This window comes from Anneissia japonica, unplaced genomic scaffold (genome assembly GCF_011630105.1).
Source record: "Anneissia japonica isolate Jap-2015-1 unplaced genomic scaffold, ASM1163010v1 scaffold287833_len2544123_cov190, whole genome shotgun sequence".
In the NCBI taxonomy this organism is placed as follows: domain Eukaryota; kingdom Metazoa; phylum Echinodermata; class Crinoidea; order Comatulida; family Comatulidae; genus Anneissia; species Anneissia japonica.
In genome coordinates, this window is record NW_022757233.1 from 939,249 (window position 1) to 959,937 (window position 20,689).

At 33.7% G+C, this 20,689-nt stretch overlaps 2 protein-coding genes across 3 annotated transcripts in view; both read right to left on the reverse strand.

Annotated features, from left to right (window-relative positions):
• Positions 1 to 8,534, reverse strand: part of LOC117124501 (protein yippee-like 2) — a 33,677-nt gene extending 25,143 nt beyond the window's left edge. The window contains exons 1-2 of one of the 2 annotated variants that reach the window (XM_033270726.1): positions 8,401 to 8,534; positions 1,459 to 1,889 (exon numbers count right to left, since the gene is read on the reverse strand). In XM_033270726.1, the coding sequence (XP_033126617.1) occupies positions 1,459 to 1,560 (102 nt within the window). In that variant the 5' untranslated portion in view covers positions 1,561 to 1,889; positions 8,401 to 8,534. The remainder of the gene's footprint in view (positions 1 to 1,458; positions 1,890 to 8,400) is intronic. The other variant, XM_033270727.1, reaches the window with a different exon arrangement.
• Positions 8,535 to 12,487: 3,953 nt separating this feature from the next.
• On the reverse strand, positions 12,488 to 16,359 carry LOC117124553 (bolA-like protein 2). Its single transcript, XM_033270819.1, has 3 exons — positions 16,205 to 16,359; positions 14,247 to 14,341; positions 12,488 to 14,121 (listed from the first exon to the last, which is right to left on the reverse strand). The coding sequence occupies exons 1-3, from the start codon at positions 16,265 to 16,267 to the stop codon at positions 13,971 to 13,973; spliced, it is 309 nt and encodes a 102-aa protein (XP_033126710.1). The 5' UTR covers positions 16,268 to 16,359; the 3' UTR covers positions 12,488 to 13,970.
• Positions 16,360 to 20,689: the final 4,330 nt, after the last annotated feature.

Consider the following 20,689-nt stretch of genomic DNA (forward strand, 5'->3'; position numbering starts at 1 on the left):
ACAGGGAATAAACCAGTTTTGACAAACTTGTTTGTTAAATTTAGATTCATTGGGATGGGAAGATAAAGAGCTCACATTTGGACAAAATGTATTAATATACTCATTCTATTTCAAATAGCAATTGTATTAGTGGGTTATAAGCATAATGGTGTGGGAAAAAGTGCATGTTCTTCTTGATCACTCACAATAATTAAGCTTTGGGTGGGACAGTTTTATTTCACAATCAAATCAATGATTGGGTGGGTAGATAGCTAGAGTAAAGCACAATTTAATCATAAAATCTGGTCACCATCCCAAGCTCTACAGACTGAAAATTTAATTTAACAGATGCCATCCTTATCAGATCCTGTCAACGACGGCCACATACGATCAGCAGGAGGCTGATGTAAAGAACATCAATAATATTTTACATTTTACTGCACAGTGTTACAGCGCATAGAGACCTTATTATTATTATTATGCACTAAGTATATAAATGTCACTACATACATACATCCTTACTGTATTTAATCAGTAAGTTGAGTGAGCAGTGGGCAATGGAGGGAGGCAACTACCTACAGCATTGGAGTGATGTTTTGCCCTACCTGATGTGTACCGAATACTCAATACGTCCCCAACTACCTACAGCATTCGAAGTTTCTTTTACACAAATTTGATACCCACTCAGGGGTTTAGCCAGAAAAACGAAATAGGCCATCCAAAATGGGCGTGGCACTGAGCCGATGGGCGGGCCACACCCATCTTTGGGAATCCCCACCGAATAGTGTTATGAAAACAACGTACCTTCAATCAATAAATGTTGTTTTTATCAAACGTAAATATGGTTTAGCTTTAGTTTAATGCAACATTCGATAGATTTGAAGAATATAAAAAATTTGCTAAAAGTAGACCAGGCCCAATTAGGTTAGGCCAAGCTGATTAGGCCAAGCCGTCTCTGTAAAAGTGGCCTTCCTAAATAATTGTAGGCCATCCAAAAGACGGCCGGACGGCTCGCTGGCTAAGCCTATGTACCCACTCCTACTAAGGGTTGCAGTTGCTACATCCGAGTCTGCTCGTAGACTTGAGTGTACACAAATGGCTTATGTGCACTTTGAAGCACCTAGCCTTCAGGATGAGTACATAATATAAGCAAACGACACATAAGAAAGTTTCTAAACAAGTTTGTAAATTCCTGTGAGACATTCAGCTTAGGTAAGCTGTGAGCTAAAGGTTATTCACCTACTACTACCTCTAACAGCAACAACAATACAAGCATAAAATTTAATGTTACATTGTATGCACTACAATACTGAAATATTATCCTTTGTATCTTATTATGAAAGCTTTATGACCTACAGGATGAACTTATACAACAGGTCATAGCACAATAAAAAAAAATATAGTGTGACAACAATAGGTACTTTAGTAAGACAAGCATAAATAGTTGAAGTAAACAGATTTAAAAAGTACAAAATATACCTTAGATATGAGATCATCATGGTTTGCCAAATGTGCTCTGCAGTGTATGCAGGCATAGCGGCGATGACAAGTAGGTAAGTAAGCTTGGAATGTTTTGACCATCTTGTCGTCTTCAGTCACCTTTTATCCGATCAGACACTCACAGATGTAATGTCGATCTCTTGAAGTCTATGAGCTATTTTTTAAGCAAATCAAATGAAAATTTCAGAACATATATTTGTATTTGAAAGAGTTCTCCTTCATGAGTTTTGTACAATAATTATTTTGTTGCGTCTTTTCTTCCACCGTGGGAAGAGCTTCCTGGCATGAACCATTGGATGGTAGGCTCTATGTATCTCAACAAGTCTTCCTTTAATCTCTCCAAGTCTTTGCTATTAATGGTTCTATTAATTCCTTGGTTAAGAGCAAATAGCAGATTTCAATATATGTGACTGAAAGATACAATCAAACATTATATAAGGCAAATCATTTTAATAATTAACCACAATAGAATCATAACAACATATTTTAAAGTACTGTAAACTCTGCTACAATAATAAACAGTGAATCAAGTATAGTCAGTGATGTTTACATTATTAAAAAACTCTTCAGAGTGAAATTAACTGACAAAGTATAAGAAAAACATGAAATAACAAGGAAGGAAAGTTATAGAACTCTGCTTTCACTTTCTGTTACAAGTGGCAAAAAAAGACTTTTTAAATGGAAGGGTGGTTCCAAATTTCCAGGTCCTCTGTTTCTTACATCTGGAATGACTTCCATTGTATCCCAAGGAAACCAGTGAACAAACCAACGATAATCAGAGGAACAGTACCTCCATAACTAAAAAAGATCAACACAAGGAAAATTATTTCAACAGTGCTCAATATGCCATTAAAAAGTGTATGAACCAGGAAATTTTTATGCTTTTTATTCCTGATGCAAAGACCATTAGAAATATGTTTACAATTAAGGAATCTGATCCCACAGCTTTTTAATAAAATGTAAATATGGAATTTATTACCAGAATATTAGCTTAAAACGGGGAGGTTATAGTGGCATTGGCTATTTACAGTTTTCTAGTTAACATTCAGTAGCATAGGCCTACTTTGCAATTTACTTGTATCTGAATTAAACCAGATTGGCTTTCAAACAAGGTCTTAAAATGCTAAATAAGAAACACCAAAATCAACAAGATGATTCACATGAAGACTACGGTTTCTATGCTAGTGAATATAAGTCAGTGGTGGTTCTAGGTCTGGATAATACATTCAAGGGGGGAAGTTGTCAAACAAGGGGAATTCAATTTAACAATGACAAATAGTGGGCTGCAGTGCTCCATTCAGGGTCAAAGCTAATCTGGAAGCCCAGTAAAAACTGTTCAGTTTACTTTGCATTTATTGGGGCAATATTTCTCTTTATCTTTATAAATTGGATATAAATAATTCCAATGTGAAAGCTCCAACTTAGCAAAGGTTGTCTTATTTTTAGGCAAAGGGTGGATAATTTCTTACTAGAGAAGAATTATGCTCAAGGGTATGTAACTTACTGGTAGGGACAAGAAATTTATTAGCAACGGTTAAAACAAAGAAAAATTAAATATTTTTCTATTTGAAATTAACATTTAAAATGGGAAATTGTGGATGGGCACCTAGGGACCAATGGCTGCCATAATACATACCTAATTATTTGAACTATATTAAATATATTATTCATTTAAATATGGTTGCTATGTCCTAATTTTACTTGTACTCGCATGAAAGATGCAATTAATATCTTCTCATAATTTGAATAATAATTATATTATTAGCATTATCAACATTAATATTATTTTTATAATAATAATAATAATAATAATAAATATTTATATAGCGCCTAATGTTGATAACCTCTAGGCGCTTAACAACATAATTAATATTGTTATTTCCAATATCATTATCATTAAGATATGAAAATAATATAGAGGATGGGAGGTTAATAAAAACAAATCTTAATATAAACTTGCCTGGATATGGCCTTATATAAGGGTTCAAGGACTTCAGATCATAACAATGACTCACAAGTTCACCACAACTTGTACCATGTGATGTAAATCATTTGTAGGTCCAACAATCATAACACCCTATCTTATCAAAGCTGCCTAGGAACACAATCCAAACCAGCATATTCATTAGCAGCTTACAATGTTAAGGCATTAATGGCAATGAGCCAAAAACCCTATTTTAATACATTGTACAGTGTAATTCATCTAGTTCCCTTATTAAATAAAAATAAAAATCAGGAAATTATAAAGTGAAGTATGTGATTGTTTGTCAAACCCAATTTATTGAAATGCAAGTATTGTTTCTTAATAATATATTGTCCATATGCCAATATTATTAATTCTACCAGTTTATTTCCTATTTTTGTAGATTAAAAGGAATGGCAGAGGGGCAGTGGTCTTCTCTAGGTAACCCCAGCTTATCAAAGACAGGTAGCAGTATGTACAGTAACCAACAGTCATATTGCTTGTTTCTCACACAAATCATTACTATATTTCAGGAGTGTAATGAAGACTAATACATAATTAAATTGAATGATTGCTAAGTAAAATTATCACTAATACAAATTTTCTTTTTATGCTCTACAACACAACCAAAGTTTAAACATAGTTTAAATTGATCAATAATTCCATTCTAATATAAAAGTACAATTTATTGTACTACTGAGCAATTTTGATGTAGAAAAATTAAATCAATAAACGTTGCTATGGTTACTTAAAACTTGCGCAAACAACCCTAGTTTGTGTGAGACCTGCACAGGCTTGAGTTAGGCCTGGCTTGAGTGTTAAGAATGAACTTTAAAAGACATTTCTCCTAATTGGATTTTCTTGAGAGAGAAGGATGTAAGTCCATTATTATTCCATCATAAAAATGAAACCAATAAACACTATTAAAGGAATCATCCTTAGTTTTAACCTTTTTACTTCCTTGTGGGATTTGATATACTTTCTTTCTTTCTTTTTTTTCAATATTATTATTTAGACATGGTTTCATTTAGACTTCCTGTTTTAATTAGTTCTTGCCCAGACCACCACTCAATTACGTGTTGATTTGTAGACCACTTTATCTTAACGTAGCTCCCTGCACCAGACTTCTTAAAACACTATGAATAGCCCTCTTTGATCAAATTAATTTAAAACTTCCTATCTCAATATTTTTCATCTCAGGGAGTCTAAACAGGCCTTGTTTATTGCTATGTGGCTTTACTGGCCTTCAAATTAATGAATACTCTACAAACTAATTAAGTAATGGCAACAATCTATACTTACAGTATTCCAAGTTTCATTGACAAGTTTACAGTGTGTATTTAATATTTTAAAGGTCTGTTTATATAGCGCTGCTTTTTAATTTACACTTGACCATCATTTATTGAGTGATTTTGATTGAGAGTATTTGTAGAGTATTCATTAATTTGATTGAGTCTGTTCCAATAGACCGATTCAGTGATGTTTGTTTATAGCGGGTCACGTGAAATAAACTGTGTATACCATAAAAAACATTATAGTGCGATCAGTGTGAAAGTATAGGGAAAGGTAATGTTATGGTTTCGAAAACTACCACCCACTGTTAACACGAGAAATATATGGCAAGGAAAGGTAATACGATTGTTCAAAATAGTCTTTATTTACTTATTTTACCGTTAATTTAGCATTGTATGCTTTGAAATTTAAGTGATCCTTCGGAAACCTTGGACAGCCTTAAAATCGTCCTGTAATTCGCGAGTCAAAGACTCGTGCATACCTAAATAGGCCATAGATATGCAAGAGCCGAGGCCTAACATTTGTCAGAACATCTCAATGCTTGCGGCCAGTATCCTCTAGAGCGTTAGCAATCCATTAAGGAAAATTTTCAAGTTTAATTTTCAATCAATCTAGTATACCGTAAAACCTCTAATTGAAGCCCAGAAGCCCATCTTGAATTAAAGCCCACCTTTTCAGTTTGCAAAATTACACTTGAAAACAGGCTTCTTTTCAAGATAGCATGGCTTCTTTTCGAAATAGTACAGTACATACACTGTATATGAAATTCAAAGAAACAAAATAAATTAAATACATGTTTGGTTAATACAGTAGTTTAGGTGATTTAACACTCCATGATACTGATTGATGTTACAGTGTCCCTATTTATTGGTTTATAGTTCTAATTATCCATATTTACAGCATTCATTTTGAAAAGAAGCCCCCTCCCCTTTTCAATTTGCATAAGTGGCCTCAAAAAGAGGGCCATGTTTCCCCTTCAATTTAAGGTTTTAGGGTAGTTATATTTAGAATTATGATCTTTACAGCAATAACAAGGGAAGGCCGCAATAGCAATCTCCATGTAAAGCACCACTGTTCCAGTCCATGGTTTCCATCCAAAACCCAAGTCAGGTCATGTGACGCCCATCATCGAATCGGTCTATTCATGTGCAATGTATGTGTTTTTCTCATTTATGGTAATTTTTGCTATAGTATTTTGAAACTTTTCTTATTGTTAGGCCAGGTGCAGTGGGCAATGGCACTAACGTCTCATGTTGAGCTATTACCTCATGGTGTCCCTCTTGGCACCCACCTGGCAATGTGAAAATATAATAATAATATTACTGTGTCAAATAAATTAAAAGAATGTCCTATACAGACGAAGTTATATAAAATGATAGGGTCTATGATTATATTTAAATTTTACTGTATTATTATATATAAAAGTTGTTTTTATTTTTTAACTATAAATCACAAACTAAAACTGGTGAATGAAAAGTTATTTTAGTTTTGTGCTTCGCTAGTCCAGACATTATGAACAAAGGTAACCAAAGTAGTGATACCAAATGAGCCCTGGAACAAAGAAAGGTCATTATACGTTCACAACAGGTAAAATATTACACTCATTCAGTAATCCTACATGGGGCTAAACTACCAGCTAAACATAGAAGAAAGTTCCTGCACATAAGGAAGTCTGTTGGTATTGCCATCAGCTGTTTTCAATTTCAGACAAAGAGCATATTTTTGTCCTGACCACATGTCTCATTACCCCAAAATAAAATAACCAATCCAATTGAGCAATGGAATTGATTTTATCAATTATTCCTACAATGGACTTGCTCAATTTGTAACAAATTATATTCAAAGAATTACTTTTACTAAATAAACAGTGATTAATTTGTCCTAACAACATTTAATCTCATCCTGTTTGGGACAATTAAATTTTCTTTTTTTTCCTTTCAAAGTTATATGAAAATAAATTAATTTCCAATATGTAATTGATTTTACTGTGGAGGTTAGACTAACAAAGATGACCACATTATCCAATTAGCACAATCAAGTACCATAAACTAAATCTCTCTAGTTCCAGCAATTTATTTTTCCTTTTCAGTGAAACTAATTTAATAATTGATTCAAATCAAAGGACTGCTTTACTGGGTAGGATTGGAGCAACAAAGAACAATTATTGTACATTATTCTAACAGGAAAAACCATTTACTAAATTCACTCCAGTGTTAAAAATCTGGTTTTTTCCCTATCTCCTTTTCATGGGAGTCTCATAAACATCTACCAAAAATCTTAGACAAAGAAATTCCAATCTAGGTAGGCATACCACATGGCAACAGTCATGGTCTAAAAGGCATGTAACTATTAACCTAATAACAGCTTACAGTATGCAAATCTGTTTATTTAGATATTCTAAACATTATGATTCCTAGTCTTTTCCCTGTGATATAGGTGATAATGGCAATATTTTGAGGAGAAATGAAACAGAAATGAGTCACTATCCAATACTATCAATTTGTTGAGCATTATTTTTAAAATGTTCCCACACAGATGAACATCTTTTCATATTAACTCAATTAGAATTTGAAATATGTAGATAATTCTTGAATTCAAAAATAATTAATTATATTATTGTATTCTAATAATTAATTATGTCTGAAAAAAAATAGTGTAATAACATACAGTAGTAATACTTTTAGAGTTCATTGTCTTTGTGGCAAAAGTGTACACTTTTATCAGAACCAGTAAAATTTTTCCCAGACTCAGGCTCAAAATGTTTTTATTTTACATACCTTTAAAAGATAGAAAATTATTCTTGTACTGCAGTATATTACTATACTGTATTATAGTCATAACTGCAGTATACTGAAATGAAGAATGAAAATGAGGAGCAAATCCAAAACATACATACAATTTGCATGATCCAGGGACAGCACTCTATACCGAATACTGACAAATCTACGATAAGCAACCAAGAGTGGAATCAACGTCATTGAGGGATATTTCTGGAGTGTTTAGATGGTCCATCATTAGCTATTTTGAATGTACCTAGGCTGCTTTAAATAATGTGTACAATGTTATCCGGTATACTTGTAATGTTGTCATACAATAGCTTATCAAAATGTAATAAATAAACTTTTGTATGCATACTTCTTTTTCAAATTGGGTATACTGTATATAAAATATAAAATGTTTCAGTACTTCTGTATGGATTACTATTAGCGCTTCTAGGCCATAAGCCTAAATATTGAGTATATTTATTACACTGCAAACAATTATCATTTTCAGCAAATGAATGATTTAACATGTTCATGTTGGGGATGGAATGCAGGTGTGAAATTAGGGGATGAATTTATATTTATAAATTTAGCTAGAAGGCAAAGAAGTCGTATATAAATGTTAGTTACCATAAAGATACGATATGGATGTAACCCAGTCCTAAAATATAAAGCACCCTGTTTGCATATTCGCAAGCCTACATAATTATGTTCCTGCTGCTGCAATACTGAGTATGCCACCTCAGGACCAAGCTCAAACTCCGAGTGACAAGGCCTGAGTCGATAGCGCGCCATCCATCTATCGATCGTAAAAAACAATAGTTTTTTACATGCTTCAGACAATTCTACAGAAAAATAACACACACATATAAGTTTACAAGTAATATATCTACGAATACTTACAATAGTGTCAAGCAGATTTCGCATCCAGCAGGATATGCAGCAAAATATTTGGATCCTTCCATCGAGCACTAAATGTCACCTCTTACACTTGGCAGTTACCTCACTTACGTATGTTTTGACTGCATATGTTTAAGTCACGTGACAAACGATTGGATTCTGCTACGTCGTTTCTGGGTAAATGTTTTGATAACGTTTGTATAATTACACACATAAATACCCTGATTAAGAAAAGAATTCATCTACTAATGCACGTTAATTTACTTGCATTGATATTATAATGACAAATTTTAGCTATAAATTCATAAAATTGTAATTAAAAGGGTTATTGTTTGTTATAAAGTTTGCAGGATGTATTAATGGGATATCCTGACCTTTGACAACTGACGTTTGTTTTGATCAGTATGCAAATTAGCTATATTCGTAACACGTTTTCCTAGTATCCATCCAGTATCGTAAACAAACAGAAAAATAGCAAATCCCTTCTGTTAGTGGTCATTTCATTAAATTATTCGACCAACATTACAATACAAATACAATGACATGCCCTTATAGGACATTTGCCACCACAAGGAGGGATAACGTGCGTAATTCGGCAGGCGGGGATCTCCAAAAGGTACGCAAGGGATTTGATATCAATCTGTAGACATGGAGTTATATTATAATTATTTATAAATTTGATCTGTAAAATAACTCATGCCTATCTATTTTCATTAAGAATACAACATATCTTGGGTTTTCAATTAATACATACTGCATACAAATGTCTCTTCGTCGAAACATTGTAGTAAACATAATTAATATATAAAATCATTATTGAAGTTCATAAGTAATTGACACATTACATAATGGATAGGCTATTAATTAGAGTCCATCGGCGCCTTAATATCACAGACTAAGCCTAAGCCAGCTGATTGGCGCCGGAACCCATCTGACCTCATTCTCTTATCACTAATTTCATGGGTTTAATTTCATATCTATTTTTGTAAGAGAAAATTATGTAGGCCAAACCAATCACTTCAGTATGCCTCAACATGGTCTATATAAAAAGTAGAATGTATGATCTTAATAATTAATTCAGTCTGTGAAGATCATAATTATTAAAAAAAGGTATTAGAATAGGCCTATGATCTTAATCATTAAATGGTCTATGAAGATCATAGTGGAGGTTTTAGTGGCTGTTTGTAATTTTGGCAAAACTGTGGTTTAAAAAAATAATATCTTCCTCGTTGTTAACAAGTTCTCCACCTACTAAACAAATCTGTTGAAATGGTTGAATGGTTATTGAATGAAAAGAACCATTATAGTCTTTATTGAACAACTGGATACTGTCCTGTTTCAAAACGTACTCGCACGAATAGGCGCCCCGGCGCTTAAAAATATTTTTTGCACTTTCTGAGGGGCGCTTATTCAAACAGGGCGCTTATTCAACAGAGTCGAAATTGGGGGGACGCTTACGGAAATAGATGAAAATCGAGGGGTTCTTATGGCAACTTATTAAAACTAGCAGTTTCTAATAGAAAGTAAAATGCTGCGAGTATGCAATTCATGTAAATACTAATAGATACTTCTTCAGTACATAAGGGTACATGTACTGATTTTTAGTTTAGAGGCACTTTGAAAAAAATGAAAAAAGATTGGGCCCTATAATTATAAGGACATTACGAATGGGGGTGCGGCGGAAGAGATAATCGTCCAGAGAACATGGCTCATGACAAGAATGCTGTGAATATTTACATAACAGCAGAATAGCAGATGCAATTAGTGGTGGTGGTGGTGGGTAGTGATTAGCAGGATGGCAGGATCATTGCAGGTTTTCTTGAAAACTCAGATGACAATGCGCTGAAGGTGCAAATTGTCGGAAAAATAAAAAAAGAAGTAGGACTATGCCTAGACAAATAGGGGCCTATGTAAGAAGAAGAAAGTTGGAAATCTGTCTGTCCAGGGATGGATCGGAGCTCTCATCTGTCCAAGAGCAATATACTCATTTTGATATTGACCTAAGAAAAATGTGATTGCACTCTGCAGCTCAAATCATGCCAACAAGCACAGTCCTAGGATTTATTGGATTATTGACTTGCTATTTTGAGTCAAATATAGAGAAATCATTCACTTCCTTTTTCATAGGCCTATTGATATATTTGGTATTTCAGTCCGAAGTGAATGATTTCTCTATATTTGTTTAGTATCAGAATGATGATGTCCTGTACAGTGTTTAGTCGGGAAAAATCAGTATGTTTGTAACGTTTCCACTAAATTACCACAGGTATAGGCCGGGCCTGATCATGCTAGAATATATTTTTATTCAATGGGTGATACTGTTTTGTCTGGAGTTAGGCAACAAAGAGATCTTGGAATAATTGTTACACCGGATCTTACATTTACGACCCATATCTCTAAAGTACGGTAGCTGCTAAGGCAAACTCTACGGTTGGCCGTATTAAGAGAACCTTTACATATATGGACAAGGACATGTTTATTCCGCTTTATAAAACTTTAGTTAGGCCACTAATAGAGTATGCAGTTCAGGCTTGGTCGCCAAACTATAAAATGGATATTTTGGCCTTAGAGAAGGTACAAAACAGGCCGACTAAATTGGTTCCAGAACTTCGACATCTTTCTGTTGCTTCAAGAAAAAGTTCTTTGGGGTTATGGCCATTAAAAGAACGAAGAGACCGAGGAGATATGATTGAAGTTTTTAAGATTATTCATGGTTTTGAAAACATTGATTATAGTTTTTTTTACACTTTCACATACTCTACAAAGATTTCATAGTACTCGTGGTCATACATACTTATAAGATTCTAAAACCAAGACACAACACCATATTTCGGGACTCCTTTTTCGACACTAGAGTCATTGATAAATGGAACTGTCTACCCGAGCATGTTGTCAGTAGTATCTCATTAAACCAATTCAAAGTAAACTACGACCGACACATTCAAAACTTGAGAGGAGGCAATTTTTACGAGTGCTAACTCCCTGCCTCCTTACAATCACTAAGGTAAGAATCTACTGTGAAAACACTACATTTTGTTCGGGAGGTTGCCTGAAAGTCTGAATTCTGCAGAATTCGTGAAAGTGGCTGAGTTAAAGAAGAATGAGTGTAACCCACATTCTCCTTTCTTAACAGGGGCGGATCCAGAATTTTTCAAACAGGGGGAGGGGGGAGGGGAAGGGGCAAGGGTTACACCGACATTCTTCCAAACACGCATTCTCTGGATATTTGAATTGAACTGCAAGATTTTCTAATAAAGAAGTAAAAAAGTAAAAAGTGCTTCTTCTAATGAAAGTACTGTACACACATGGAAAGCTAGGGAACTACATAGGAGGCATGGCCTAAGCCTAAATTGTTTACAAACATTTTTATTGGATTTGTGTACTTCGGAAAACACCCCCACTCCTCAAAAATGTACTGTAAATATCCAACTTTTATCTCACAATAAAGGGGAAAATGTCTACAAATAAATTGCCTTATACCGTACAGTTAATTAATTTGACGTACCTACATAATACCACCTATTGTCGATCATACTTAGCTGCTCCGCCCAATACGCGCGAGTCATCCACCATTTGGCCTCCATGGTAATACCATGGTTACTACATCGCGTGTGGTATTTTAATACCGCACGCAGCAGGGTGGCCGCTGGATCTATTTTCTTGTAATTTACGTGTAAAAACACGGAAACGCACAAAAATTCCTCACTTAAAAAAGGTCGTGAAAGGCATTATCCTTTTTTCCAAAAATTAATGAAAGTAATTAAAAATTTCTTGAAAAGTTAAAGAAAACTTAGTACAAAAGGTGTATCTATCTCATTCAATTTCCTAATTTTACAAGAGCTATTATAAATGATTTTCATAAGTTCTGGGATTTTAAAATCACGGTTACGAAGAATGGTAAGATCCACATTATTATAGAGCAGAACTATTGAAGTTGAGGGCGCTATGCAATGATCATCAGTTGGGTATGAACATCAACATAAAAATAGGACTTCACATTAATAAGCTTTAACATTTCTAAGTATGAAAAAGTATATTGAAAATCTGAGTTCTAATCATGACTTGAAATGATATAAAAAATGAAACCAAGTTATCAATAATAAATTTTAATACTGTAATGGATTATCACACAATATCAGCTCTTTGTATCATCCTATCAAACACTCAGAGAATTACAGAATTGGCATTTTGTTATGCCTACAAAGGTATCGAAAAGGTAATGTTAGGATTTATAGGCCTATCACAATCGAAGTGCATCAAAATATTATTTAACCTCCTGGAGATTGGAAGGATAATTTTGTAAACATTCACAGCATACAACCTTCATATTCACAGTAAATAATAATAATGATGTTATATATTAATGCTTGCAGTACACCACATAGATAGTTCTGAAAAGAACTGCTGTGGTTGGTTGAAAATATCTTGACGTTTCGATTGAGTTCCTTCAATCAAGAATAATATTTGCGGAAATTCAAAAACAGGGAAATAATGATGTTTAAGTATAGCAAAAAATGTTTTGGTGGGCTTAGCATTAAAAACCATCAGAACAATTCCTAGTAATTGTAGTTTGATAGATAAAATATTTTTAAAGGAGCAATTCAATGCAACAATTAAATTGCTATTGCTTATTAAAAGTCATCAATTTCTAATGCAGTGGCATATCTAGGGAGAATAGGGAGGGGCACACACCATGTCCAAAGCAAAAACATCACGCTCAAGTAGTTAAAAATCACCTCATATTACCTTATTTTAGGACCTAGCTCCCCCTTACTAAATCTTCAAGCCCACTCTCCACTCCACCTTCACGTGTGCCCCTCCCCACTAACCATCAGCCCACCATTTCAAGACTCCTAGATACACCACTGTTCTAATTTGACAGAGATCAAAACAATTCAGATTTTGCTAACTTAATAAATGTTTACTGTAAAAAAAAATCCTTAAATTGATTACCAGCTCAATTTAAGGGCCTATGCAAAAATCATACTAATAGTTGAATTAGGTGAATAGCTCAGTGGTTAAGGTGCTTGCCTTCTGATCCTGGGTTCTGGGTTCATTTCCCGTCACAGCAGGACTTAATTATTTCATGATTATACAATATCAAATTTTATTCATGTTGAGCTAAAAAAATAAGGTTTATTTCTCACCAGTAGCTCAGTGACTTAATTATACAAAGTAATTAAAGTGAAGAGTATATCAATTAAGGCCAATTAAAAAAAACTTGTTTCTTATCGCTGCCTAATTCCTTTTTAGCTGCTGCCTTCCTTTTATATATAGTACATAACATTTTTGAACATTTGTTTCAGTAGTTTTCATATTTCTCTATCAGTACTTTGGCCCATGTAGATCAGAATCAGTGTTACAATCATATAGAAGAAAAATACTGCCAGAGACAGTCATGCTATTGGTCTACAACACAGACGGAAAGTGGCAGCCTTGACAGTTCTCTAAAAAATGCACACTCACATCTGGATGGCACCCCCAAATGTCCAGCACACTTGCAAGTCCTACTTCACCTCCTTTTGAAATATACCGTTCTATGTGTAAAAGTACAGCAAATTTGTTAAAATTGCCTAATGTCCACCTCCAACACATTTCATTGCGTCTTTCTCTCCAGTATCTTGTGACTTTGCAGACTGTTTTGAGAACTGTTCTGGTGTGAGTGTCTTCATGGTGAATGCATGGATTGATTCCATTTCATTGGCAATACAACTATTTACCATTCTGAATTGCGCAAATAAAAAAGAAAGTATCATGGTAAATAAAAAATGTAAAATGTTGTCAATACTGTACATCACAATAGCCATTACCACCATCAACACAACGAGCAACACAATAACCATTCTCACCTATGTTGTTGTAAAAGTGGTTTGCCTTCAAACTTTTTAGAAACAATGTATGCACTGAACTTCCCTCCGCAGCCATCTGACATATCATCAACATTCTAGAAGAAAAGTGAATGGCAGATTCGTATAATATAGTTTTTGGAGATGCACTGTACTGATGTCTGAATTGTACCCATATTGTAAGGTTTTTTAATTGCGCAGAGGATATCTAAAAAAATCAGCTCATATTTGCACAGAAAATTGCTAGGAGAATTTAAAATTGGTGTGTGGAATTGTAACTGCTGCATAAATACATTAAAAGATTTGTTTAAACCTAATATTTCCGAAATGCGTGGACGGATTTCTAGACCAAATGTTTGTGCGGATATATCCTCCCCACACAGGCCTTTCTATGCAGTGTGGTACTGTAGTACTTAGACTATGCACAATATTATTAATATTATTATACTATTTACTATCTAGGCCCATTTTAATAATTATTATCACTATAAAGGCCTTTCCATTTCATTTCATTTATTTTGTCCAAAAAACATTAAAATTGACAAACACCGGAGATGATTGCCAAAAAGTGAACTGAATCACTGTCTAGTGGCTCTCCGATGCCAATGAGATCATAAATTAAATTAGCATAAAATATTCAAGTAAAATAAGCCAATCAATAAAATTTAAATTGAAAATATATATGTACAAAATCATCAGTAAAATCGGTCAAAATACAATAAAATTTTAAAAAGAAGAAATTTGCAGCGAGAAACAAAAGTTAAAAAGTTTGTTTTACAATGGTAAAATTTGAGACGATAAATTAAAATAGACTTATTGCTTAGCATAAAATAGTTTTAAAATTCTGATAAAAGAATTGAGTATAAATTATTGACATTTTGCAACAAAAGCCAAGCAGATATCGAAACGGATTTCAACAGATGTTAATCGTGTGATAACAAGCAATTGTGTGTATGGGATATCACACGAGACACACGCCCTTGTCATTCTGCGTTGGATTGCTTCAAGAGATGTATGACCTCTTTGGTGGGCAGACTAAGCAGGTAGGGCCTACAGTACACCATATTCAATTATTGGACGGACTAGGCCTAATCCGTTGTACAATTTTGATATAATATATGGGTCACGGTAGCAGACTGTTGGCTACCGTGATAACTATGGCCAAGATAACTATATCTGACCTAAGTTGACCTGTGCAATAAATATAGACCAGGGGCAGATTGCTTATAAACGGTCTTAACTGGCAGTCTTAACTCCTCGAGTAAAGCCGGCTTTATCACTTAGACGGTCTTACTAAAGTCATTCCTCTAAGAACATTGCTATAAAACAGTCTTCCCTAAGACCGCTTTGAGTATTGAAACGCGAACAAGCACTCCCTGGTAACGTAAGATTGGGAGCGACGTCATGCGTTCTCGATGCACGCAAATGTATCGAAATGAACGTAAATAAACATAGACCTATTTTTACAGACGCTATAAGCGTGCGAAATATTCGTCGTTCAGTTCTCCGACTCTGACGATCTAGGCCTAGGTCTTGCCATTGCACTGTTGAAATTATCAGATCAGCAGAATGCCATGATCAAAATTATTTAAGACCGTTTTAAGCCTCCTTTGAGAGGCTTTAAAATTTAAGACGGCTAACTGGTTAGACCGTGGTACAGCAATGGTCTATAATCATAGACCAGTAGTGACGTCACGATTATAGCCGGCTAACCGTTAAGCCCGTCTAAAGACCACTTATAGCAATCCGCCCAAGGCCTATTCGGGGATGCTCCTTATTCCTAGGATTCCAGGCAGGCAGTTCTCTGACTATTGATGTACGGCCTTGCTACGTCTATCTAGCCTAGGCTGAAAACATAAAATAAATACTCGGACGGACTGTAATCATACAGCTGAGCAACCTGATCAAATGAAAAATATAAAAATATTAACTATTAGTTGTTTATTATATATATAACGAACCACATATTCAGCTTCAAGTTCTTTTTTTAGCTTTTCAGCCAACAATTCAGCAGAAACTGCCATGCCTCTCTCTCTCCCTCTTGCCGTAATTTACAACTTAGGTAATGGTTAATTCGCGTCAACTTTTGGTATTTCGCGTCAACTTATAGTAATTCGCTTATGGTATGGAAAACCTATGGTAATCCTATGCATGCAACGACCAGGTCAATATTAATTTGGCCAAATACAGTAACATTAATTTGATTATTGCCAGTCGCTAATATTTGGGTCTAAAAGAACAATTTTGGCACCACACTAAGCCATGAAAACTCTCGCTATATACCTAACCAGGGATTTTATTGTGGCCCTTCACCGATGGTCCACCACTGTCCCAGGGTTCTGCATTCAACCAATATATGTTCTCACTCTTTCCGCAACCTTTCCTATGTAGCCAGTTAAACTGATCAATGGTGGGAATAAAATAGAAATCATAGAAAGCTCAATTTGAGAAGTAAAGCATTTATTCAATACATATTTCAAAATTTACAGTGAAAAGGGAAATAACTGTCCTCTTTTAATCTTTCTTCTAACATTCTATTCGTCCATTCTTTCAAATGACAGAAAATTACATATGAAACAATCTACAAAAAATCGTTCTCCTTCTATGAAGAAATATGAACTGCCCATTGACTTGTTGATGTTATGTTGATAGTGACAATTTTAGGCCACAATAGGTCAACCTGTTTTTTTTTTTTTTTTGGTGCATTTCTGTAAACATATTTATGGCAAAATAAATGATGATATATGGTAGCATACTCTATACCATAGATGGTATGAAATATAATGACATTACCATTGCATTTCCTGTAAGACATAATAGAAATTAATCTCCAATAGCGCCCCTAAATATTCAGTTTAAAAAAAAATTGTGACTGAAACATGACAATTACTAAAGCATTTTATGTGAGGTTTCAAGTTATTTATTGAATATAACTACTATATTCAAAGACTACAGAAAGCAAAAAAACCTAGAGCCGATACAACAGAGCACACCAACACTACCATTACATACAGTAACACTAAGGACAGCAGATGGACATACCAAGAGTGTATGAAGATACTGTAGCAATGCATTGCAGAGTATTAATGCCCACCTCAAGAAAGTTCAAAGTTCATATTATTAGTCAGTGATGTCATCGTGATTGGCTGAAATACCCACTTTGCTATGATGATATAACAATGGATGTACAACTGTCATCTACTACTGTGATCAAGGACTTTCAACTTTTGTCATTTATAAGAGTTAAAGTTGAAATAAGGACTTGATTGTAACAGTAATTATTAGCACCCACCCAGATTTTACAATACTGTAACTTCAATTGATAACTGTTTAAATCTTCACTGTACCAAAGATATGTGGGACCACAGTTACAGTGAAGCCATCAGTTGTTTGCAACAAGAACCAATTTCAAAAGCACCAACTAAGGCTAAGTAAAAAATATAATTAGTTTCTCATCTCGAACTTTTTTAAAAGTGGTAAAAGTATTCCTTTTCTTTATTATTTTTTTTAATACAGTATAGAATAACAGCTGTCAGATGTTCCAGATCAATTCATTTTACTGGTAACGTTGTTTAGTTGAATCTGATCAACACAAACCATACAGTATAGAATATAGTATTTTTTTAAAAATCCATAAAACAAAGGGATATTTTTTACAAAAAATAGCAGTAAAATGGTGCATGTTACCATTTTATTAACATTTTGTAAATAAAAATGAAATGGGAGCACAAAAAGAAAAGGATGAGAAACAGATATATTTTTCCACTTGGCCCAAATATTTTACTTACAAAATCAATTGATATTATGATGTTTACTTTATGCAAGTGGTTTAAAAAAATCTGCCCAATTGTAACTGCTGTCTTGAAAACTTCCAAGATCCAATAACTACTGTAGCAGTACTTTGTTTTGAAGTTACACCTTGACCAACATATAAAGCGAGAAACCCCTAAGCATGTGTCAGCTGGCTCATACATGACCAGTTTATACTTGTGCAGAGTACTACAAACATCTAATCTAGACTTGTGGGACCCACAGGGTCCTCACCCATCAAACCAAGGGCCATGATCCAAATTCTGTCCCCAGTGGTCTGCCTACAACTACAGTAATATAATCTTTATATATGTAGAATCTTATATATTGCAGAATCTGCATTTAAAAAACAAACAACGCAATCACCAGGCATGACAAATAAATTGTATTATACTACAAATATGGACAAATACAATGGTGTACAAAATGATAACAAATACACATTTGTATTGTATACTCAACAAGTTCAACATCTTCCTCTCTGTGCATTAAATTGATAGTTATGCATTCTAATGTTTTAAACATCTTTGCATCAAAATATTCCTAAAAATTAATCAGAAATTAATTCATTATAAATCAGGTAGATTTTTTGATTAATTAGGTAATCAATTAAAATTTGAATAATTATTGATACTTGGTCCTCTGTCGAGATCAACAAACACAACCAAATGTTATAAATTCTATAGATTCATGGCAATATATTATGTAGAGGTAATCAATATTTTTCACCAATGATTTGTATTGAAATTAGTTTCTAACTTTTTCACATCTAGTTTATCAACATACCATTCAAATGAATTGGTACAATAATCTACGCACTGTCCAAATAACAATTCATCTTCTCTTTATTTTTACCCACTTTGAAACTATTAACATTCACAATTCCAACATTCTTTTTTTTTTTTATTATAAAACACAAAAGACAACAGAATATATATATAGACAGACAATGTGGCTAGGTGACAATAGTCTCCATGGCAATTGGTAGGAGGAAACAATGTCTCCATGGCAATTGGTAAGAGAAAACAATGTCTCCATGACAGCTGATTGGTGACATCAGTCATTCTTCATGACAAGAATCAGCCTCCAGGACTGCTGCTTGGTCGCATAACGATGACATAATTCAATGTCAATGACCAATGATAAATAACAATATCAGTCTCCTTGTCCAGTAATTGGTGAACGAATGAATCCATGGATAAAATGCATAAGAGGGCCCTTTATTTCACATAATTCTTACTAAAAGAAACATGACCATTTTTAAAAACCTTCATATAGAATACAAGTGAATAAATCTTTTTTTTTTGTCACTGTGTGCTTAACAAAATATAACAAATATTTACATAATGTCAAAACTATAGAAATTGGAAACATAAAAACATACTTTTTTTCTCTTAATATCATGGAATCGAAACCACGCCTCTGCATCTTCAGGCACTATTTAAATTTGTTTCATCAACATGATTACATAATCGATAGTCCTTAATTAAAATTCTAATCATTACATGATCTAAGATAGACGCTCAGTAAATGTTCTAAATTTTGTTCAAGAAAACCAGTCCAAGAACTGTTAACTTTGTTTGAGTATAAAAAGATTTGATGACAAACTCATTATCAATGTTTCATATTGATGTTTAAGCAAACATCCCAACACATATTTCATTACACTTGATCAGTTTTGAATACATATTTTAAGTTGCCAAGCGCAACATTGGAATCAAGCCGGCTTTATCAAATACTTTCTTTCCGAAAGAAAATATCTACAAACATGGAAGCGGCAAAGATAATGACAATATCTTAACATTAATCAGATTCTAATAATTTAAAGAAAAACATCAAAATTGTATAAAATATACAATTTATATACTTAATTGATTCACTGAGTTATATAGATTTTGAAATAACAATAAGATATTTCTTAAAACTAATTTATTTCATTTTAAAAATTAGAATCTGCTTCTTGTCAAAGAATAGAGCTAACCACTTAAGGTCTGTCCACACACTATCAAATTGTATGTGACAAAAAATGCAACATGCCCATATTTGGGTGTAATATGACATCATTACCATATATGGGCACATCAAATAAATTTAATAGTGCGGACAAAGCTTTAGATACATATTATTATTAATGTTAATTAGCTGCAATCCAGGTCATGACTCATTAACAACGGTGATCATAACATGAAATGCATTTCAACATAAATGAAATTATGCATGAGCGAGTATTGCGTATGCCGCTACTACCAAATTCAAAATTTACGCCCTACTAACACTGAAATGCATTTCACAATGCATGAAGTTGTGATCACAAATGCATCGGAAAGCAGCAGTCTTGGTGTCGTCAAAAACATAAAAACATCAAGTATCTGAAGCCTACAGGAAGCCCCGTCATGTTGCTTGATAAATCAGTAAGTGAAAATTAACCATCTGTTTTTATCAATACAATAATTTCAATTATGATTTTTGCTACTTCAGGGAGTAAAATAAATTATATTCATCTAAAAATTTGAAAATTTCAGTCATGATTTTTGCTGCCTCAAAGAGTAAAATTTAATGGCCACAGAATCTACAAATTTTTATACATGATTTTTTTTCTTGCGTACAGGTACTATTTGAATTTAATGTTTTGTTAA

Bases quoted from the DNA above. Each gene is read 5' to 3' on its own strand.
- LOC117124553 (XM_033270819.1), bottom strand. From the start codon at position 16,267: ATGGCAGTTTCTGCTGAATTGTTGGCTGAAAAGCTAAAAAAAGAACTT. The intron at 14,342-16,204 runs GTTCGTTATATA...CTTTTCTTCTAG, and splicing joins AACTTGAAGCTGAATATGTG to AATGTTGATGATATGTCAGA. The intron at 14,122-14,246 runs GTGAGAATGGTT...TGCGCAATTCAG, and splicing joins CCACTTTTACAACAACATAG to AATGGTAAATAGTTGTATTG.